The following is a 22,907-nucleotide window of genomic DNA, read 5'->3' on the forward strand; positions in this document are numbered from 1 at the left end:
CAGCCCAAGAGCCTGGGAGAGGGGTGTGTCCTCGTTCACCAGCGCCTGGCCCGTTAGGGGACACTGTGAGGGGCAGTTTGAGTCCACGGGGAGGGCCGGTCCTCACCCACGGGGATTTCCCATGTGTGCACACAGGGACACGGCCTGCAGGCATGGGGCCGGGGCTGGAGGTTCTCGACCCCGGCTCTGGTCATTGCGAGACCAAGACCTTCCCCTGAAGTCAGTGCGTCCTTAGAAGTAGAGGGGGTTTCGTCATGTCGCAGTCCAGTAATCCCTTCACTCCCTGTGCCGTGCAGAGAGCTGGGGACTCCACTGGGAAGGACACAAGTGTTGTGAGCTTACGGCCTCATCAGAGAAATGTGAAAACACGAGCAACCAGAACAGACAACAGGTGTGAAAAATAATCCTGGGGAGCGGATGTAGCTCACCCGCTTCCCACATATGAGGTCCTGGGTTCAGTCTCTGGTAACTCCTAAAAAAATCCTTTTTACCCCTGATTTTGAAGCATACTATCATATAACTACTCATAGAAAATTGGACAAAAACACAAGTCATCAGAGTAGAGAACACTTATTTAAAATAATCCTTTTTTTCCTGAGAGAAGGAAAAAACTAATCTCATCAACCAGAGATTTGATAACTGCTACCTGTTTGTGATGTGTGTCTGTGTATTTTATTCCTGTTTCATTATTTATTTGTTATACATAGTCACATCTTTTACTTACTCTAAGCTCCTCGTCACATGAAGTATACTGTATAAACCTATTTAAAAGGAACCTTAAAAAAATGAACAAGATTTCAAGGAAATAGTGTTTTAACTGCTCACAAAAATGCAACCTCATTATCCTGAGAAAAATTAATTGTGCTTATGTTAAAAAATTAAAATCAGAAGATTAACCAGCAAAAATCACCACACATGCCCTCACTTAGAGGTCCACTTTGTTAACATGTCGGTGGCCTTCTGGAGATGTCGTCATGCGTGTGCATACATGTAAGTTTGCACGTGCACATTTGTGGAAGTGGAATTGTGCTGTATGGACCTGCCTTCTCGTTTCCCAGTGTGTCCTGTTCGTCTTTCCAGAGGAGTTGTTGTGATCGATACGTCAGTTGTGATGGCTCCATGGCTTCTGTTGAATGGCTGTTATTTTACAGTTGTCCTTTTCTCTTTTGAGGAAAGGGTACTGGTTAGAAGTGGCACAGAGGGCGGCGTGTTAAGGGAGGACTGTGGCGTCCCCGGCTGGAGCACCTCCTCGTGGGGGCGGCTGCTCTCTGAGGTCTTGCACCTCTAAACCGTCTGTGTTTGGATGCAGGTTGAGTCATGGAGATGACCTGGCCACGGACCAGGCCTGGTCTGAGCTGGGGAGGCCGAGGGAAGCGCTGCAGGGCACCAGGGGAAGGGCCGTGCTGGCAGAGGTGTAATCTCAGCTCTCCTGCGATCCGTACCACCACAGACCTCTTCTGAGACTGCCTGTGCCTGCCGGGCCCAGGTCCTTCTCACGCCCACGGGCACGGGGGGCGGCTCCCCGGGGGTGCAGCAAGGGCATGGTCTTTCCATGGCTTCCATGCTGACTGCCGCTGCAAACCCAAGCCGTCCAAAGGGGGCCATGATCAATTTGCATCACCCTGGGTAGCCAATAAATATAAAAACTGATATTTTATACTGTCTTTCCTCAAGGGACTGTCACCCCAGAAGCCATCTCTTTTCCCAGGAAGGGGTTCTTGGGACCCTGCTGGAGTTTGTAAATCGCATACTGTGTGAGGCAGCTCGGCTCACGTGGAGAATCTCAGGGTTTTCCCCTGCACGTATCAGTGTTTATAGTTCACACGGACTGTTCTCGTGTCTCTGGGATGGGGTGCTTTGGTGTCCATTGCTGCCATGTTCATATTACATGAGGTTGCAGGAACATGCATCATTTGTCATGAGAGAGTTGGGGTAGCCACTCCTCCACCTGCCTGTGTCACCCCAGGAGCACCTGTGCTCCCTGGCCTCTTCTGCATAGCCCAGTTGCATGCCTGAGCACAGACCCTTCCCCAGAACTCTTTGGATCTGAGTCCCCCAAACTGCTGGCTCTCTTCCAAGGTCTTACGTGGAGGAGCCACGCCACGTTAAGGTGCACAAGGGCCTGGAGCCTCTGGGGATCTCCATCATGAGTGGTGAGAAGGGCGGGATCTACGTCTCCAAGGTGACCAGGGGAAGCATCGCCCACCAGGCCGGCCTGGAGTACGGAGATCAGTTACTTGAGGTGAGAGAGGGCTGCCCTCCGTAGCATGTTCGTGGCAGCATTCTCCTCCTCTCCCTCCTCTCCTCCTCGGCCTCCTCTCCTCCCCATCTGCCAGCCCACCCCCCACATCCCCGTCCCCATCCTCCAGCCTGCACCCCACATCCACATCCCCATCCCCATCCCCCAGCCTGCACCCCAAGTGCCTATCCCCCAGCTCTCCCCCCACATCCATGTGCCCATCCCCCAGCCCACCCCCCATGCCCCTGTTGCCTAGCCCACCCCCCACATCCTGTCCCCAGCCCTTTGTGGGTGTCTCCCCAGTTCAATGGCATAAACCTGCGGAGTGCCACGGAGCAGCAGGCCTGGCTCATCATCGGGCAGCAGTGTGACACTGTCACCATCCTGGCCCAGTACAACCCACACATGCACCAGCTGGGCAGCCACTCACGCTCCAGGTGAGGCCGGAGGCCCTGGACTGTGGGCTGGGGAGTGGGCGGGACGGGCGAGCTGCTGGAGAGCAGGGCTACCAGCTGCATCTCCTGGGCCTCCGGCTCCTGGGAGGAGGAGAGTTGACCAGCCTAGATTTTGGATGAGAGAGACATTTAAAGGGACATGTCTCCTCCTGAAACTGGGCGAGTTAACTGTGGGCCAGGGTCGCATTGGGTAGCCAGAGGCTGAAGCCCAGGGCGGGATTCTCAGGCACACTCTGTCCTGAGCAGACCCTGCACCCCTGCCTGTGTCTTAGCCCGGGCTGTGGGCCGTGGGGCAGGTGAGAGAAGGGGGAGACAGGGTTCTCAGTAGCCTAGCACGTTGCAGCTTAGTGGGGGGTCGAGACATGAGCCAAGGAAAAGGGACAGAGAATTCACATGTCACCGGGGTGCCGCAGGCATCAGGCCAGAGGTGGTCTGAGAGGACCTCGGGGTTGAGGACATAGTGGGCCCTGGGTAGGGGAGAGGTGGACCGGCGCCTCCTGCAGGTGACCGGCCACGCGCGTCCAAGCTCCGAGGCACCTGCATCTCCTTGGGCTTCGGGGTAGGACCCACGTGGACCCAATCCCCCCTTAGGACCCGCGTTGTCATTGGAGGGGTGTGGCTCTGGGCGGCTGCCCCTCATTCTCCCTGCCCCTCCCCACTCCAGTTCCCACCTGGACCCTGCGAGCACCCACTCCACACTCCAGGGAAGTGGTGCCACCACCCCGGAGCACGCCTCTGCCATCGATCCCCTGATGGAGCAGAACGAGGGCCCTGGCATGCCCCCGTGCAAGCAGAGCACGCCCAGCTCCAGGTCGGCCAGCCGGCATGGGCTGGGAGCCCTCCCTTTGTGCGGGCAGCCAGGCGGGGGGTCCTTGTGAGCCCCAGCTCTTCCTCTGAGCGCATGGGCATGGGGGCTGCTGCCAGCCCTCCCCACCCCCCAGCTGCTGCGTCCCCACCGGCTGCCAGCCACCCCAGCCACCCCAGCCGCACACCGGGTCTTTGGTGTTGGTAGGGCGGGGAGGTGCATGCCATAGCCGCTCTTTTCCTCCCCCCTCCTTCTTTTTTCTCATTTTCCCATTGACTCCCTCTCTGCCCCACCTCTCCTCTCTCTTTTCCTTTTATCCCTCACTTGTTTATCAGGCTCTGGGTTGGGGCCGTCAGAGCAGTTTCACCCCCAGGGAGCTCCTGGTTTAGAGGGCGTGGTCCTGGGCACAGGCTCAGTGGCGCAGTTGAAAGGCTGCAGGAGGGTGGCAGGGGGAGGCGGGAGACCGTGAGGCAAGTAGAGCCCGGGTCCGGATCAGCCGCAGTTCTGACTTGCCCGTGCCCGCCTCCCTGTCTGTGCGTGATCGAGCAACTTCGTCTTTCTTCCCGAAAGGATGGTGGGAGATGCCAACAAGAAGACCCCAGAGCCGCGAGTCATCTTCATCAAAAAGTCTCAGCTGGAGCTCGGGGTGCACTTATGTGGCGGGAACCTGCACGGGGTGTTCGTGGCCGAGGTGGAGGACGACAGCCCTGCCAGGGGTCCCGACGGCCTCGTGCCAGGGGACCTCCTCCTTGAGGTGAGTCCTTAGCTGCACCCTGGGGGTCTGTCTCAGATGGCCCCGGGGACAGACAGCGCAGACTTGATGCCGGGTGACCCCTGGGTGATTTTATTTTAAACCCTCATAAACCCAGGGTGCTGCATGGACCCTCTGGGTAGACCCCTGGGAAGCCGGGCAGGCCTCTGAGAAGCTGTGGGCAGAGCCCCCCAGCCTGGCTGTGGGGGTCCAGGAGAAGATGCTCTGCTCTTGTGCGCAGCAGCCTCAGATTTGACAGGGAGAGTTGTACCTCCCCTGCACAGGGTCCCCTTTTGATGAAGAGTTGGTGCATAGATATTTAAAGGTTCAAGTGCAACGAGAGGGAGTGCTGTATTTCGAATATCTCATACTTGCACGAGGACTCGAACGTGGCTTTTCCTGGGCACTGGGGGAGACCCCAAGGATTCAGCCCTTCCTCCAGAGGGGAGGCAGGGGGGCTCCCAGGTAGGGGGATGTCGGTTCTCTGCCTCTTCGCCACACTGGCCTCTCCTGGCTATCCAGGCCGCCCCCTGGTTTCTGCCCTTCTGACCCCAACCCCCCTCATCCCCGGGCAGTACGGCTCCCTGGACATCCGGAGCAAGATGGTGGAGGAGGTCTACGTGAAGATGCTGAAGCCCAAGGACAGCGTCCACCTGAAGGTGCAGTACTGGCCCGAGGAGTTCACCAGGATCAAGGGCCTGCCTGGCGACAGCTTCTACATCAGGTGCCGGGCCTGGGGGGTCGGGGCCAGGGGAGCGGCCTCCTGTGGCGCTCCATTCCTCATCAGTGCCCCTGTGCTTCCTGCCTCCTAAGGGTAGGGCCATGGTAGCTGTTACCTGACCCCCTGATCTGCAAGTCACAGCATGGTGCTCGTGACTTCGAAACACCCTTGCGGGCTTTGAGGAGCAGGTGGGCTTCCTTATTTGGGGCTTAGGGCCTGGGGGGATTTGGAGGCCACAGATCCCCCTTTCCCTCTGGTCTGCCCTCCTCCCCTTCCCGTCTTGCCCAGCAGTGTGCATGTGGACGTTGGGGTGCCTTGTGACATGGTGTGGGTGCAGGCACAGGATTAAGCATTTCCTGGGAGGGACTTTTAGCTTTCTTCATGATCCCTCAGATCTGAGACCCCCCCAAAATTAAGAACCACTGATCCTGAAGTACCATGTGGTGCATTTCCCTGTCTCCATGGCCTATTTCCATCTTGTGGGGTCTCCAGTCTGTAGGAACCATGGCCCTTGCCTTCAGGAGGGAAGGCATGCAAGAAGACCCATTTGGAAGGGGAGGGCAGGGCCTCAGGTCTTGGCCAGAAGTTCTCAGTCTGAAGGAGACGGTGCTGCCCTAGTCCTAGGGGAAGGCACCACCTTCGTCCTCCTGTGCAGAGCACGGGCGCCCGCCTTCGGGGAGCCGCTGCAGAGTGGGAAGACCCAGCTCCAGTTTCTGGAATGACTTTTTAGTCTGGGGGAAGCACAGTGCAGGAGAGCAGTCTTGGGGGGCGGCTCCTTCAGGGTGCAGCTCCCCCTGATCGCATCCTCAACCCACCCAGGGCCCTGTACGACCGGCTGGCAGAGGTGGAGCATGAGCTGAGCTTTAAGAAGGATGACATCCTCTATATTGATGACACCTTGCCCCAGGGCACGTTTGGCTACTGGATGGCCTGGCAGCTGGACGAGAACGCCCAGAAGATCCAGCACGGGCAGATTCCCAGAAAATATGTGTATGTCTTCTCCAGCCCCGGGCCGGGGGTTTGGGCGGGGGCAGAGTGGGCCGCCAGCCACGGAGCTGTCCCAGGGATGAAGGGCAGGGGCTGGGCTGCGGGGAGGGCTAAGCTGCTCGTTCCCACCTCTGGTTGGCCAAGATCAGTTATCTAAGGAACTGCCCCTGGCATAAATCAGAATTGTGCAGAGAGACAGTGGTGACTCAGGAAGCATAACTTTAAATGCTGTTAAGCTGGGGAGCAGCTGTAGCATAGAGGTTTGAGCACCTGCTTCCCATGTACAAGGTCCCAGGTTCAATCCCTGGTACCTCCTGAAAAAAAAAAAAAAAGGGAAAACAGGCTCAAGAAAATGCTATTAAGTGAGGGCTTTCGTGGCAGTTCCTTTGACACTGATCCGAGTAGAAAGTGGTAGAAATTCCTAAGAGCTGGCCCCTAGCACTGGTGTTTGTGCAACCCCCTGCAAAGGTGGGTGAAGGGGTCCTCGGTGGTGGGCTGGGTGAAGTAGCTATGAAACCTGCAAAGGGGAGCCCTGGAACAGGCCCTGGTCCTGTATCAGCTCTCGCCTTCCTCACCGAGCAGTGTGGGCAGGGAGATGGTCCCAGCAGCCTTGCCCAGCACTGCCATTCTCTGCGGCCACAGGATGGACCAAGAATTCTCCAGGAGGCTCAGCATGTCCGAAGTCAAAGATGATAACAACGCTGCAAAGACGCTGTTGGCCGCCGCACGCAGGTCCTTCTTTCGAAGGAAACATAAGCACAAGCGCAGTGGGTCCAAAGAAGGGAGGGATCTCCTGGCCTTGGACGCCTTTTCCAATGACTCCATTCCACTCTTTGAAGGCAAGTGGCTAAACTTGGTTTTCCAGTGGACTCTCAGGATTTGAGTTGATGTTTATCACTTAAGCCTCAAGACAGTGGCTTAAGCAAGACAGGGTCTATTTTTCTTTCAAATGCAAGAAGGCTGGTGGCAGGCATCTGGGTTGGTTGGGTGGCGCTGCAGTTTTCAGAGTCTATGATCATTTTGCTTGTCACCCATAGTATGTGGCTCCGGTCTTGGGGCTTCCCTGTGGTCACCATGTGTGTCTTTGCAGCTCTAGCCATCATGTCTTTGTTTCAGGTGGCAGGAAGGAGGCTGGACCTCTGCCTGACAACTCTCTTTAAATCACAGCCCCATGCTGTGGCTTCCACTTGTATCTCACTGACCACTCTCATCTGCCAGGGACATGGGAAAAGAGGGATTTGGCTGGGTGCATTGTGGCCTCAACGTTACAGGAAACCCTGTTAGTAAGGGAGAGACAAAGATGGGCAGTGGGGAGGCCGAAAGCAGTCTCTGCTCAGGGATGTTGCTTCCAGAATGGCTGCGTTTCAGGCTGCTTGGTGGTGACCCAGGGCCACCCATCTCCACAGGTCCTTGGTGTCAAGTATCAGGGAAGGTCAGGTGGACCCTGGCAGACGGCCTCGAGGGGAGGGTGCATTTGTCCTGTAAAGCAGGCCCTTCCCAAGGCTGCTCTGATTTTGGCCTGTAGCCCTAGGATGTGTGCCAGCCAGGCAGGGCGGGCACGGTGCAGGGCGGGCAGGGGTAGGACAGGCACGGGGCATGGCAGGCATGGCGCAGGGCAGGCACAGCATGCAGGGGAAGGGCGGGCAGGGGCCTCTGGGAACAGAAGGGGGGGTGGCTTCCTTCTTCCCTCCCTTTCCTGTCCCTTCTCCTCTGTGTTTAAAATGGAGGCCTGGGGCTCAGAGAGTGGAGTTACCTACACCCTGGGTCCCGGGCTCCCCATTACTCTCCGTTAAGACTAGAGCCCGGGGGCCTGGTCTGCCTGCCTGTTTTTCTGCGCCTGCGAGCTAAGGGTGGTTTTTATGTTTAAATATAAAATTGAAGGGGACTGTTACCCCAGTCTCGCTCAGCTTTGCCATTGGTCTGAAATGCATACTCCCGTGCCCTTCACAGGAAAAGTTTGCCAGCGCCTCAGTTAGGGCTAGGGCTACGCTTCTCCCTCTTTGGGTTTTCCTTCATTCCTCGCTGCCTGCTCTCCCCTGTCCCCTTCTTCCCTCTCGCAGGGACCGTCTCCAGTGCATTTGGGGTATGTCCTAGATATGTATATATCTTTGAAAAACAGCCATTTGTCAAATCTTCCTTTTAGTCCTTCAATTTTGCATGACAATTTTTGAAATTGTCATTAAGTACATTTTAAATTAATACATATCTTTCTGGTAAATTGACCCTTTTATCATTGTGAAATGTCTTTAGGTCTGTCATGTTTCTTGCATTGAAATCTATTTTGTCTGATTCAGTTCTACGAGTTTTCTTCTGGGTCATCTTTTCCCATCCTTTTACTTTGAATTCTTCCTATCTTTTCATATTTAAATATCTCTTACAAGTAGCATATGGATTTTTTTTTAATCCACTGTGACCATATGTCTTTTTAAAAAATTCTACTGAAATATATGTACAGAAAAGGGCACAACATTTACTGAGACATGAACAACATAGAGAGTTTTCACAGCCTGAACATACATGTAATTGTTCTGGTCACTCAATAAGAGTATTTCATCCATTGCATGAAATGTAATTACTGATACATTTGGATTTACATTTATTGTCTATTTGTTTTCTATTTTTCTTGCCTCTTTTCCCTTCTTGGGTTTTTTTTTTTTTTGTATTAATCAAGTATGTTTGCTATTTCATCCCACCCCTTTCCTCATCTCTTAGTTTTTAAAGTTATTCATTTTCATTTTATTCCTTTGTGGGGTTACAGTAGACTACACAACATGCATCGCTGACTTACTACTGATATTAGTTATAAGGAAAGATTCTAGATCATCAGAATACTGTAATTTCATTTACCTCCTTCCCACCTTTTGTATTCGCATTATAATTCTATGTATACTTTAAACACAAGAGAGTATTATTGATTTGCCGGCCAACTGTTCACTTATATTTACTCTTTCCATTACCCTTCATTCTTTCTTTTTTTAAAAAGATTTATTTATTTATTTAATTCCTCCCCTCCCCCGGTTGTCTGTTCCCTGTGTCTTTTTGCTGCGTCTTGTTTCTTTGTCCGCTTCTGTTGTCCTTAGCAGAATGGGAAGTGTGTGCGGCGCCATTCCTGGGCAGGCTGTGCTTTCTTTCATGCTGGGTGGCTCTCCTTACGGGTGCACTCCTTGCCTGTGGGGCTCCCCTACGTGGGGGACACCCCTGCATGGCATGGCACTCCTTGCGCGCATCAGCGCTGTGCATGGGCCAGCTCCACACAGGTCAAGGAGGCCTGGGGTTTGAACCACAGACCTCCCATGTGGTAGACGGACGCCCTAACCACTGGGCCAAGTCTGTTTCCCCCTTCATTCCCTCTTGCAGTTATGTGTTTACTTCTGATTTTGTTTCTTTCTGCTGAACACCTCCCTTCAGTATGTCTTGTAGAAGAGGTTTGTTGTTGATGAAGTCTCTCAGTTTGTCTGAAAATGTCTGTTTTGCCATCATTTCTGAAGATGATTTTCACTGGGGATAGTATAGAGTTTTAGATGGACAGGTGTTTTGTTTAATCAGTTTAAAGGTGTTATTGACTGTCTCCTGGCTTTCATGATACATTCATTTCCCTTGGGCCATCATAACAAAATTACCACAAACCACGTGGCTGAAAACAATACGCACTTTTCTCAGAGCCCAGAGGCCAGAAGTCCTACGCAGCATCTTTGGACTGAAATCCGGTGTTAGGAGAGTCAGTCTCCCTCTGAGGCTCTGGGGCGGGTCCTTCCTTGCCTCTTCCAGGTCTGGTGGCAGCTGGCCTTCCGTGGCCTGTGACCACAGCACCCGCATCTTTCTCCCTCTGCTCCATCTTCTCTGCCATGTGTATCTGCCGCTTACAAGGACACCCGTGATTGCATTTAGGGCTCACCCAGGTAAGCTCCTCCTCTTGCTATCCTTAACTGCATCACCTCTTTTGCCATGTAAGGTAATAGTAACAAGTTCTGGGGATTGGGACCTGAATATGGTTTTGAAGAGCCTGCTGTTTCTGGTTTCTGGAGAGAAGTCATTTTTCATACCCTTATTGTTGAAGGTAATATTTTGCTCCCCAACCCCCCATTGCTTTTAAGATTTGTCTTCAGTTTTCTTTACGATTATCCTGCTTGGGGAGTTCTTAACACTTTCTTGAGTACCGTAGCTTGACACTTTGGTCAGTTTTGGAAAATTCTGGCCATCGTTTCTTTTTGTTTTTAAATCTGTGATATTTTGGTATATCTTACTGCGGTGTCTTCTTTCCATAGGTTTTTTTTTTTTTTTTTTGCATAGTTATTGTAATGTATTAAACACACTTGTACATACATACATAACTACATATATACATGTGTGTGCAGTTTAATACCCTTTTTAATATTTACTGTTTTCGTCAGTGCTTTCCCACATTCATAAGCATCAGAGCTTCCTAATTCCACATCATGAGGATCTAGGTTGGTCTCCCTGACAGTGCCTGGCAGAGTGTCACTCAAATAATTGTTGGTTATTTGTTAGAATGGCCCAGGTTTTAGGCTTTTCAATTATTTCCACCATTAAAAAAATTAAAATAAAATTGTGTTTCTTCAACCACTACCTACCTTTCTGTTCTACTCCTGTCCTTTGTGCTTTTGACCATGCCCGTTTATCTTTGACATGTTTTTTTCTCCATTTTCTGTCTCTTTTCTTCTCTCTATGCTCCAGTATGGATGTTTTCTACTGGCCTTTTTTCCTAGTTCCTTAATCTCCTCTTCTGTCGTGTCCAGTATGTTCTTAATTTCATAAATTGCATCTTTTGATTCTAGAGTTTTCATTTGCTTCATCGTTAGTAGATTTTAATTCCCTGGTGAAATTTTCCTTCTTGTTATCTGTTTTCTTAAACTTATCAATCACATTAATTTTAAAGACTGGGTCATCATTCTTCCTGGTTATCTGTGAGTCTCCTATTGTCTTTCTTTTTTCTCCTGGAATACCTGGTCATCTTTGGTTGAAATGTCAGCAGTTAGGAAATTGTTGGGGCCCTGTCCTCCAGAGCGGTGGCGGGTCACCTTGCTGCAGGCAGGCACTGAATGGACCTGAGGCTGAGCTGCAGCTTTTGTGCAGTTGGAGGTTCATCCTGAAATCTAGGCGTGGCCCTTCAGTGGTCCCGTCTGAGCCTGGGGTGTCATTTAGGCCCCTCCTTGCTAGCTGTCCTTGACTCCCTGACTCTGTCTCCTCAGCACCATGAGACTGCAGGGACCTCAGTTCTGCAATTTAGTGACTTTCTTAAACTCTCAGCTTCTTTTCTCTGCTTAGGAATTTGGCAAATGACTTTAAGGAAAAACGGGTGAATATCAGGCTTACTTCTTTGCCTCTCCCTTCTCTCTGGAATCCTGGCCCCTCAAGCCCTGGCTGCCTTGGCAGTCCTAAACTATATTTCGTCTCACCTGCTTGGTGGTTGCCAACAGCTCTGCTGGCTTCTTTGCCTCTCGCTTTTACTCCAAAAACTGCAAATGCTCTGTCGGAGGGAGGCTTACTGTTTCGGGGTTCCCTTCTCCCCAGGATCTTGCATCTCAAATCCTGGTTGCCTCAACAGCTCTGTGATGCCTCCAGAAAGGTGTTTCTTCTTTTATGTGGCATTTGAATTCCTGCTTTAGTTCATTGGTTCCAGCTGCCGCATGTGTCCCCAGAAGACCTCCTCCTCGTGATTGCACGCCCACCGTCATGGGCTGTCCACCGCCACGGAGGACGGGCTGGCCTTGTCCCTGACCCCTTAGGGACCTGTGCAGGCATGTCTCAGGGCTATGCACTGAGCACTGGTGCTTCCTTTTCAAGAGGTCATTACGGTACGGATGGAGCCCCTGAGACCACCCCTGTGCTCTGCCCTGGTTAGCTGTGACCTTGGATGGCCCACAGTTCTTTGGGCCTCTAACTTACCTGGTTATATTCAGTGATAGGAAAGATGCTCTCTAGCCCTACGATTCTGTAATTGTGAGGACTTCTGATGGGGATTAGTCAGGGAGGAACGTGCATCTGTTAAATGGGTGTTAACAGTAGTTAAGAGAATATGGTTCTTGTTCAAGTAAGTTAAGGGAAATACTGATTTAATGTCCAGAAACGGGGGAATGGATGCATATTCGTGAAGCTCAAAAGGAGTAAATGAGATATGTCTGAATCAGCTTGGGTGCATTCCAGAAACAGAACACTAAGTCAAAGAGTTGCAGAATATATTATCATGCTATTTTTGTCAAACACATGCAATAGCAATATATTATATAGTTTTATGAATATATAAAAATCAATGTTTGAGAATAACAAAATGACTGGAAGGATATGCTTCCATCCCATAATATTAGTCACCTCTGAAGAGGCCAGTAGGGGACCAGAATTGGGAAACGGGCATCAGAGAGGACTTTAGCTTTATCTGTAATTTTTTTTTTTCTTTACGCAAGAAGATGTTCGTCTCTTCTTGGAGGAAGATCTTTTTCCGGGGACTCCTTAGACACTTTCCTCAAATGCGTGGAGGTTCTCAGGTGATGAATGTGATGTGTGTGGCGTTTCCCAAGCTTATTTGACCACCACATCCTCCCTCACTTTTTTTTAAAACAGATTGTCTTGTGACTCTGGCCTTCTGTGGAACACTAGGTTGTTTAGAGAGCCACGTGGATGGGCGTGGACAACTGGCCGTCAAAAAAGCCGCGCTTGGGGCGGGTTGAGGGAGCGGGGAGACCTGCTCAGCCTCGCCCTCAGGCCTGCCTGCTGCTCAGCCTGGCGCTGGCCCTCGCCCTCACCTGGCGCCCTGCACATCCCTCCATGCTCCGCCTCGGGCCCAGCTGTCATCCCGCCCACTCCCGGGCCTTCTGGTGGCCTCTTCATCCCCTACTCCAACCCCTAGCATTTGTTCCACCCCCTGCTGCTATCTGGAGGCCCTTGTTCTGCTGCCTAGTGCTGTTAAGCAGCTCGTGTTGTCTCTTCACATCGGTTATTTCCTGGTGCCAGGCAGAGTCTGAGCTTTCTATTGTGCACTCTGTACTTCTGAGATGCCAACGCGGCGACTTGAACCAGCTGGATGCAAAGAAGGTGCTTACAGGTTTTGAGGCACAGTATTCTCCTGCAGGGCTTTTATGTCCATTATGTGGGATGCAAGGTGCAGTGCATGCTGCTTCAACTGCTTTCACTGAGACCAGACAACAGTGTCTTAAACTTGATGGGAAGCTTGTTTCTGTCACCTCTAACTGTCCAAGCTGGCGGGTGGCCTGGGGGAGGCGCTGTGTTGTGGGGTCCGTCCAGGGGCCCAGTTCCCTTCTGTCTTGTGGCCGTTTCCAAAGGCCTCTCTTCACCTTGGTGGTCAGGGCTGGCTCTGGTCGGGGCTGGCTCCAGCTCCCTCCGTCCCAGCCGATGGGGAGGGAGCTGGAAAGTGGGAGCTGCAGCTGCTCACACCCTGTTGACCGGGCCTGGCTAAGCTCAGGCTTTATCTCAAGAGGAGCTTGGATACTGGGTGGAAGGAAAGCAGGCACGGGGCACACAAGGAAGCATGTGAGAGCTGAAGGACTGGGGGACACTTGGCTTTCATGCGGGGGAGAGAACTGTGCTGGTCTCCAGGAACAACAGAGGGGCCCCATTGCCCCCGCCTGGCAGGAGAGTCCCGGGCAGCAGGGACGAGTTGGTCCCCAGCCGGGCTGTGGATCCGTGTGACGGACCCCACAGATCCATCGGGGAGTGATGGAGCCTGGTGACGCCGCCGCCTTCTCTCCTTCAGATCCGGCGAGCAGCCTGGCCTATCAGCGGGTGCAGAAGGTCGAGTGCACATCCCTGCGGCCTGTCCTGGTTCTGGGGCCTCTGCTGGACGTGGTGAAGGAGATGCTGGTGAACGAGGCGCCCGGCAAGTTCTGCAGATGCCCCCTTGGTAAGGGGTGCCCCTCGCCTGCCGGGCACGTCTGTCCCTGAGTCAGCCAGAGCAGGCTGTTCCAGAGCCCTCCCTAGAGGACAGGCGACCACAGACTGGGTCAGATCAGTGTGCGGCCCCGGCCCTGCCTCCCCCGGGGCGAGGGCAGTGGCGTGTCCCTGAAGCGCTGGTGCACAGCCGGCTTCTTTGCCCCTTCGGGGCCGGGGGAGGCTGTGAGGGCTAACAGTGCCCACTACCTGGAAGGGGCCTCGGGGTGCAGAGTCCTGATGCCACGTGCCTGCCTTGCAGAGGTGATGAAGGCCTCCCAGCAGGCCATTGAGTGGGGCGTCAAAGACTGCCTGTTTGTCGACTACAAGCGGAGAAGCGGGCATTTCGACGTCACCACGGTGGCTTCAATAAAAGAAATCACAGAAAAGGTATCCCCCGCGTTAGGCCGCAGGGAAGAGGCCCAACTGTGTGTCGGGATTGGGCGCCCCTGGCTGCGTCAGGGCCCTTTGCCTGTGCATCCCTGCCCTGCGTGTCTCTAGAGCTCCCCACCCCCAGCTCTTCCCACACCTTCACGGAGCTCATCCACATGCTCTCTGGCAGAATCCACCTACCTGCCGCCTGCCCTCGTTGGCTCTTGGCGCCAGGGCAAGCTTGTGGCCGCTCCCCCTCCAAGGTGGTGGATGAGAACTTTGAACTCCAGGGAAGAGCCTCCTGCAGGGAATTCTGAAACAGATTCTGCTGAACCTGTGAGCAGACTCTTAGGTTTGTGTGCCTCATCTGGAGGCTGGTGCGCAGCTTCCAGCACGGCCGCCTGGGGGGCCCTGCCTCCATACCGTTGCTATCTAGCTCTGTATGCATTTGAAGCCCTCAGGTCCATTTGTCGGGAAGCCCGAGAAAAAGACTGGTGGCTCTGCAAGGCGTGTTGGAAAGACCCCGGCAGAGCAGGGGACTCGGGGTCCCCTTAGGACTTGTCCTTCTCAGTCTCTGCGACTGGGGCTGGCCAGTCCGCCTCTTTGGGTTGGTTCCTCCTGTTGAAGGAGTTGGCCTCTTGCGGCTCTAAGTGCACACTGCCCTGTGGGGGCGGAAGACCTCCGCCAGGGGTGCCCTGGGCTCGGCGGGACTCCCCGGTGCAGCTTCAGGGGTGTTTGGGGCGGGCGGCCCAGGCACAAGCCTGTGGCCTTTCATTGTCCCCCATTCGGCCTGGAGGCTCAGGGGACCCGGGGAACGCGTCAGTCACAGCCACGCAAAGCCACACTCCCCTCCAGGATGCTCCAGCTCTTCATTTGCTGGGTCTGGCAGAAATAAGGCCTCCGGGCTGGTGGTGTGGTAGGGATCCCAGAAGTTCCCCACACCTGGGCGAAGGCAGGGAAGGAAGTCTGGATTGGGCTGCGCCGCCCTCCCCTCGCCCCTGCCCGTGGTGCTCACCCTCCCTCCTCCCCCAGAACCGGCACTGCCTCCTGGACATCGCGCCCCACGCCATCGAGTGGCTGCACAACATGCACATCTACCCCATCGTCATCTTCATCCACTACAAGAGCGCAAAGCAGATCAAGTAGGTGCCGCCGCCCCAGGGCTCGGCCTGGACGGTGAGGGCTGGGGGCCGGTGGCCCTGGTTGCGGGCGGGCAGCGAAGGAGAGGCAGGAGGTGCTTGGAGGAGGAAGGGAGGGGCCCTGCCCCTCATGGGCCCATCCCATCTCAGCCAGGCCGTTTTAACTGTGTCCCCTCCTCCTCCAGGCAGCCCCTCAGCCCTGCTCGGGGGCCGCACAGTGCCTTCGCACACCCAGCTTTGTCTGCACAGCCCCTTCCCACCTCTCCGCCCCCCTTTCCTCTTCTGCTCACTTTGGGGCTCAGAGGACACAAAGGGCCGGCAGAGCCAGGCCGACCCGGATCGGCCTCAGGCCGGCTCTGCTCTCGCTGAGGTGCCTTTTCCTCGGGGTGTCCTCAGCCCGCCAAGGCTGCTTCTCCTTTTACCTTCCTGGGCTCCCACACATTGGGGGCCAGCTGGTTGTTGCTCTCTGTGCACGCACTGGGCCCCCCACTGTTCCCTCTGCCTAGAGCCCCGACAGGACCCGCGGGCTGTTGCCCTGCTTTGCGAGGCGCTCCTGGGGTGCCCCACAGCCTGGGGGATGCCCTTCCCCTGGATGAGGAGAGGAAAAAGAGGGCCTGGGAGGGGAGAGGCTCAGCCTATGCTGGATGTCCCACCAGGGAGCAGAGGGACCCCATCTACCTGAGGGACAAGGTGACTTAGAGGCATTCCAAAGAGCAGTTTGAGGCGGCGCAGAAGATCGAGCAGGAGTACGGCAGGTACTTCACAGGTAGGTGCCAGGCGCGGCGAGGAGGAGTCAGAGGCTTCACCAGGGCATCTTTCCTGAGAGCGGGAGGAGTCCGGGCTCATGGGCCGCCTCCCGGGCCTGGTTGCAGGCACCTCTCACCGCAGCTGAGGTGTTGGAGTTTCCATCGCTTGGCGACACCAGGCGTTTTAAGATGAAAATGTAAAGTTCTCTGAGCTGTGCACCTGGTCACCAGCTGGTCTTTCTCACCCACCTTCTTAGTGGGCAGCCGTGGGTCCATCTCGGGGCCTGGGAACCACATAGCGCAGCTCCTGGGTCCCTGCGGCCCCGGATCCGAGCACTCCCTGGCGAGCAGGCAGCGTGTGCGCCGTGGTCGTCTGTCCCCCCAGTGGTCAGTTTCGGCCACGGGGTTGTGTGAAGAAAACCCATCTCTGGGCTCTGAAACAAAACAAAAAAAACCATGGCTCCAACTTACCTGCTGCCTTTTTCCTTCCTGGTTTTCAGCCTCTTCAGTAAAATCAGACACTCGTAGGGGGTTAAAGTTTTGGTCGTGGGAAGAAAGGGGCAGTGAACTTACATCGTGGAGTGTGTTGTGATCTAGAACAGGGCTTCCTTCTCTTGCCCCCCCGTGGTCAGGGGTGCATCCATGTGTTTTAATTTCCAGTCCATCACAGACCAGTCCTTTTGTCAAACACATTAAAAGCAAGTTACTAGAGACAAACCTTAAAAATCCCCCAGACTTGGAAAATGCAGGCTCTCTTTTTTATTGCATTCGATTGACACAAAGTTGCCCTGCCAGGCTCTGGCGGTTTCTGCACGCTGTCCGCTTCCACTCTCACCTCTGGCAGCCGGGGCCCACTTGTGGCCAGCGCTGTTCTGCAGAGCTTGGAGGTGCATCGCCCGATTCGCATCCACCGAATCTGTGGTGTTTGAAGGCTGCAGGGCAGAGCTGGGCCAGAGTGGAATGCATTTCATTGGCTTTGCTGGAATCTTCTCTGGGCCTGGAAGCCTGACCCCTTAAACTCATGCTAGTTCCCTTTAGAATCCCTCTTCCGACTGGGCCACACAACACCCACCCTTCCTCCCCTAAGCGGCTTTCCATGTGCTGGGATCCCCCAGCCCGGGGAGTTATTGGGGCAGTGGGCAGTGTGTGTGCGGGGCCAGGCCCTGGCCGCCCGGGTTGCAGGGTAAACTGGGGCCCAGCCCAGCCTTGCTGGAGCCCGTGTTTCCAGCCGCCTGCTGAAGAGCCGACCAGATGCCGCTGGAGGGACAGGGGGGACGTGGAACTGATGTGCGCTCCACTCTTCTATTTTTTTGTCTTTTATCTTTTTATTTATTTTTTTATGATTATTTCTCCTCCCCACCTTCTTGCCTGGTGGAGGAGAGTGGGGTGGGCGGGGGGCAGGGGTGCCGCAGAGGCTCAGAGCAGGCGGCAAAAGGGGCCTTAAGACCCCAGGCCCTCCCTCTGAGCTGAATGTGTGTTTGGGGGGCTCTTTTGCAGGGGTCGTCCAGGGAGGAGCCCTCTCAAGCATCTGCACGCAAATCCTGGCAACAGTCAATCAAGAACAAAATAAATCCTGTGGATCCCAGCCTTCCCGTTGTAGGGAAACCTCGTCCTGTGAAGAGACTGCACATGTTCTGCCCGCATGAATGCGTGGCTCAGCTCTCTTTAGTGACTAAAACCAGAAAACTGCGTGGGAGCGTGAAGGGGAGGCTCCCACGAGCACAGGCTCCAGAAGCTCCCGCCCGGGTGATGGAGGGTGGCGGCCAAATGGATCCAGGCCTGGGCAGCGGACCGCGCTCCTCCCACCTGTGTGCTTAAGACTCGACTGAACAAAAACACACAAAAGACTTTCGACAGAGGGGTTCAACACCAACCTTTCTTTCTCCAGCCAATCAGAGATGCTGCAAAGGGAACCTTCCAGATCACAAGTTTACAAGCCTCTTCTAAGTATTTGGTGGTTTCTGTTTACTTGAACGGCTTCACGTTGTTGGTGCCGAGCCCCTGCCCCGCCTCCCCTCCATCTTTCTGCCCCATCTGTTTCTTTTCCTGCTTTCAGCGAAACGACTCTGGAACCTCACTAGCGGCTGCTTTGCTCCGGGAGGTTCTCGGTGGGACCAGAGCTGTGGCAGCCTTCCTCCTGTCCAGGGAGGGCCCCGTGACCGCAGGTGCTCAGGCCATTTGAGGTGGCAGATCCAGTGCCTTTGTGGAGTCGCCTCGCCAGCGGCAGCGTCCCCCCCTGGGGAGGGAAGACTGCTTTAGCAGTCCAGTAAACTTGCCTCTCTCCTCCTCTCCTGCCTTCCACAGCCTCTCGTTTTTTCCTCCATCTGGGTTTATCCTTTAAGCATTTGGTCCCTTGGAGCTTCATAGACTCCCGGTGACAGGTTCTGTTCAGCTAGGGCCACTGTGTACCGTTGGGTCCTTTTTAGGTTCTGTAGTTGGCAACAGCCTTGACCAGTGGAGATTTTGCGGGGTGCCTCGTAAGCTATTACATTCTAGAGTGTGGCGAGTGCATTGGCGCGTTCTACGCTGAAACTAAAACTGAAGCGGGGGCCTCTCCAGTCTAGGTGGCAGCCGTCCCTGCCTGCACCGGGCCCTGTGGAGGTGTCTCCATTTGGGCCTGGTTTGCGCTGCCCATGCCGGGTGTCTCGGGCGGAAGGGTTGAGGTATCTCCTGAAGCTGTGCGTCCTTTTCCCAGGTACTGTATGGGGCTCTGTGGGAGCGTGCCCTGCCTTTTCATCTGTTCCTAACAATTTCATTTTCCTAGCAAGAAATCCTATTTCATTTTATTTGTAATTCTGGACATTAGATTGTAGTTTAGCCATTACTGACTTTTTTTTAAAAAAAAAAGGGATATATTTTCTTGCACAGTTGTTCAAAAAGAAGTTTCAGTCCTCAATGCTGTCCTTTGTTTTATAGGTACAAGTTTTCTAGCTCACGCAATTAAGAAAAACTGTAGACTAGGTCTCGCTGTGTTACCTTCAGGCCCCCCGGGGGTGGATTCTCAGAGCCTCGGGCTGCCTCGGGCTGTGAGGGTGGTACACGGGAGCAGACAGGTACTGTTCTGGCAGACTGGGATTTTCTGTACTAAAATGTTACTTTGTATCAAAAGTTAAACAGACTTTAGTACGACAAATAAAGGTCAATTTCTATAACTTGTGTGTGCAGACACCTGTGTTTCCCTTGGTTTCGTGCCTTCCTGCGCCCTCAGCTTCGCTGGTTTCCTAAAACTTGCCAGAGTTTCCTTCCCCTGCAGAGCGTGGCTGCTGGGCGACGTTCTTCCCAGCTCAGGACGATCAGGAGGCCCTCGGACCTGCGTCCTCAGCCTGTGTCATCCTTCCCCTCTGTCCAGCATTGAATAGGCATGGTGGCCGAGGCCACTGTTGCCCCAGGCAGCGCATTTGGGGCCTTAGAGCCTGCCCTCTGGCCTGCAGGTGTGGGCTTGGGGGGGTGGGGTGGGTAAAATGGAAAGGGGGCAGTGAGCTGAGTGCTTGGGGGCCCTGCAGGATGCCAAGGTCCTGCTGTCCAGTCAGCGCTTCATCTGCAGGGGACCAGGCCCAGGCCACACCCAGCCTGCCAGGCAGGGTCAGCAGGGCTTCCAGCCACCTGGACCCAAAAGCCCCTGCTCCGGGGTGGTGGGGAGGCCCCTGGGAGGCCAGCACTGGCCTCAGATGGACAGAGGCCTGAGGCAGAGCAGAGGCCGCCTTCCCTGCTCTTTGGGCTTGGAGGGGCTTGAGGGCAGAATGTTCCCTGGGAGGCCAGCACTGGCCTCAGATGGACAGAGGCCTGAGGCAGAGCAGAGGCCGCCTTCCCTGCTCTTTGGGCTTGGAGGGGCTTGAGGGCAGAATGTTCTAGAAAAACCACCTGCTGGCGTGGTGGCTGGGCCCATGGGGGCAGATTTGGTTTTGGTACCTCCCTCGTCCCTCCCTCCACTGTGGACCTGCAGCCTTGGCCCCCCGGGGGCTACGGGAGCTACAGAACTGAGCTGGGCTCTGCTCTTGAGCGGGTGGGAGCTGGGGCAAATCCTCAGCCCCTGCATTTGCCCGGGTGTCCTCGGCCGTGGGGCCTGGCCCTGCACTGCCATGACCCAGGGCCAACCTCAGAGTGGGCAGCTGCTCCACGGATTTTAAGCCCCCCCCCAGCAAATGGGGCTAGGGGGTGGGGGGTAGTGCAGGGGGAGGGGGCATGGCTACTTGTTTAGGAAGGGCTCGGTTACAACGCCAAAACCTTAGCAGCGGATGAGATTTTATTTTCTTTAGACTTTTCTGTATTTTCCAAATTTTCTGCAGTAAACTTGGTTTTATTTTATAATTGCAAGGGGAAAGATGCTCAGCTTTTTAAAATGGAGGGCCCGTTACATCACTGAGATCACAGGTCGTTCACCTGGGCCCACTGAGGCCTTGCCAGGGGCCCTGCCGGGCAGTGCTGAGAGGAGGGGTTTGCCTCACCCATGTGAGAGGCTCGTCTCTGAACCCCCCAGACACTGCACTTGGTGGGTGCTGGTTCCACAGCCAGATTGGCCCTGCCCCAAGTTGGTGTGTGCCTTAGGTGAACACCGTCATTCTAGATCATTCTAGAAGGGCCCAGCCAAGAAGTCGGAGAGGCAGAGCTGATGATCGGCTCTAACCACGAGGCCTTGGACGAACGGCGCCTCCGCGTCTCTGCCTTCTGCTGATCCGAGCAGACTCTGTGGTACGGGGAGGCAGCAGTGGACTTGCAGAGGCTGAGGAAAACCCCGGCAGCCTTGACTCACCTGACTTTTTCTTGTGAGGTGGAGGAGACGCCAACATACCTAACGCTGAGGAGCGGCCACTAAGATGAAGGCCTGACTGAGGCCAAACGGCAGCCGACCAGCCCAGAGATCGGCACTGGGAAGCCGAGCTGCGCCTCCTTGGGGGTTGACAGTGCAGGGGGCCACCTGGGCCAGGGGAGCCAAGGCTGGAGAGAGGTAGGCAGGGCAGGGTGGGGCCAGAGCAAGCATGGATTCAAAGTCGGAGCAGGGCCTGGCGCTGGAATGACAGTCCTCTCGGGGCAGGGGCGTGCAAAGAGGATCCTGGGAGCAGGGTGGACCCGTGTCGCTGCTTGCCGGCCCTGGCTCCCCTGCCGCGGGTTTCCTCAGCGTATTTAGCCCATGTGCTCGCTCACCTGCTCGCACCCTCTGGGATTTCCTCTCTGGCCTCTTGCTGTCAGACCTTCCCCTTCAGTTCTTGCTAGTACAGGTCTATGCCTTTTGATCTGAACCCCCCCAACTGATATTCTCATGCGTGCAGAAGAGCATTTACAATCCAAACGGGCAGTTGCACGAAGAAGGAAACGAACAGGGCACCCAACACCTTAGGTGAGGGGGTGGAACACCGTCACTGCCTCGGGAGCCCTCCCGCCTTCTCCACCAAAGCAAGCCCCGCCCTGACTTAGGGGTATCATCTACACCCCTGTGGAGCTATCTTGGAGCAGTATATTGCTCAGTTTTGAAAACTGAGCTTCAGGCACGAACCCAGCTATGTGGGGACAATGCCCTAGTTGGCACCATTGGATGAAGTCTGCCAGAGAAGGCAAGGGGATCTCAGGGTCACAGTGGACTTCAGCTTCCCTGGTAATTGACAAGAGCTGCTAACGGAGAAGTCAGTGAGCGGGGGATTGAGTGGGCCCTGGGAACAAAAGGCCACCACTGTTGGGGCGGGTACCAGCACAGTCCCCAGACCAGGTACTGGTTGTCTGGCAGAAAGATGGTCAGAGGGAGTGGGCTGCTTTTGTTTGTTTTTACACCTGCTACAACCACCCTGTAGGTTTCTCCTGTGGGAGGAGAGGAGGACCTGCAGCTGATTTATTTAGAGAGCAGGGAGTTCATCAGCCCACTGTCAAGGCCAACATGGTAGAAGTCCAGAACTGGGCTGCGGCCGCCTCACCGTTGATGCTAAGCAGACACCCAGGCTGCAGGGGCCACGGTGCAGGCAGCTCGGGACATCCTGGCTTGAGGCCCTGCCCCAAACTGGCTAGTTTGTCTTCCGGGTTTGGTGCCAGCTGTCAGCCTGGTACTTCTCCCCACTTCCTGAGAATTTACTGGGAATTTTCACCATCTGTTTCTGATTTTCCCTTCTTGCTCTTCTTTGTCACACTCCTGTTGCCTGCATCATGTGTGAAGACAAAAGGTTAACGCAGATCCAAATTCCTTCTCCACGGAACGGTGATTACTCCCAGGACTGTTTTCTGGGAAAGCTCTGGGCCAAGAAGAAAGCAGCGCCAAGTGTTTGCCATTGTCTACAGTATGTACGTGGGCATTGGGAAGCCCTGGAGAGGACGCACAGGCCCCCCCGGGCTACCGAGGGCCTCGGTGCCAACCCCTGGGGAGCTGCCCCTGGATCTGGAGCTTTGATTGCTTGTGTTGGAGACCCTGGACTGGTCCCCGCATTTTCCCGTCCCCTAGGTTTTGTCTTTACGGTATTCTTTCAGAGAGATTCCCTCAACTTTTCATCTTTTGAATCCTTCAGTTGGTTTTTTGGTTTTGCTATCATTTTTATTTTCCAAGAACTCTTTCATTTTCTGAATATCCATTTTTCTAGCATCTTGTAATTGTTTCAATTATGGCATGTTCTCATCTGAGCATAGTTTAGTTTCCTTCCTCTTCCCACCATATTTCTAATTCCTCCGAGGTTGTTTTCTTTCTTAATTGCTCGTTTCTTTATTAGAAGCTTTAACCTCAGGTATCTGGTACTCCTGGGTTGCCTTGGTTGATAAGCAGGAGAGAGGGAAGCTCCAGAACGCACGGTAGGGTTGTCGTCTCTGCCTTTCACGC

The 22,907-nt window shown here is 54.6% G+C and overlaps 1 protein-coding gene across 1 annotated transcript in view; it reads left to right on the forward strand.

The window, feature by feature from the left end:
• The window catches only part of LOC131278915 (disks large homolog 5-like), a 52,052-nt gene extending 33,203 nt beyond the window's left edge, over window positions 1-18,849 (forward strand). Inside the window, 12 exon segments of the mRNA XM_058299552.1 lie at window positions 2,080-2,242; window positions 2,543-2,676; window positions 3,359-3,505; window positions 4,070-4,253; window positions 4,826-4,974; window positions 5,791-5,961; window positions 6,601-6,804; window positions 13,698-13,834; window positions 14,123-14,250; window positions 15,265-15,374; window positions 16,028-16,137; window positions 17,615-18,849. Coding sequence (XP_058155535.1) covers window positions 2,080-2,242; window positions 2,543-2,676; window positions 3,359-3,505; window positions 4,070-4,253; window positions 4,826-4,974; window positions 5,791-5,961; window positions 6,601-6,804; window positions 13,698-13,834; window positions 14,123-14,250; window positions 15,265-15,374; window positions 16,028-16,137; window positions 17,615-17,763 — 1,786 coding nt within the window. The 3' untranslated portion in view covers window positions 17,764-18,849.
• The last annotated feature ends 4,058 nt before the right edge of the window (window positions 18,850-22,907 follow it).

This window comes from Dasypus novemcinctus, chromosome 6 (assembly GCF_030445035.2).
Source record: "Dasypus novemcinctus isolate mDasNov1 chromosome 6, mDasNov1.1.hap2, whole genome shotgun sequence".
NCBI classification, from domain to species: domain Eukaryota; kingdom Metazoa; phylum Chordata; class Mammalia; order Cingulata; family Dasypodidae; genus Dasypus; species Dasypus novemcinctus.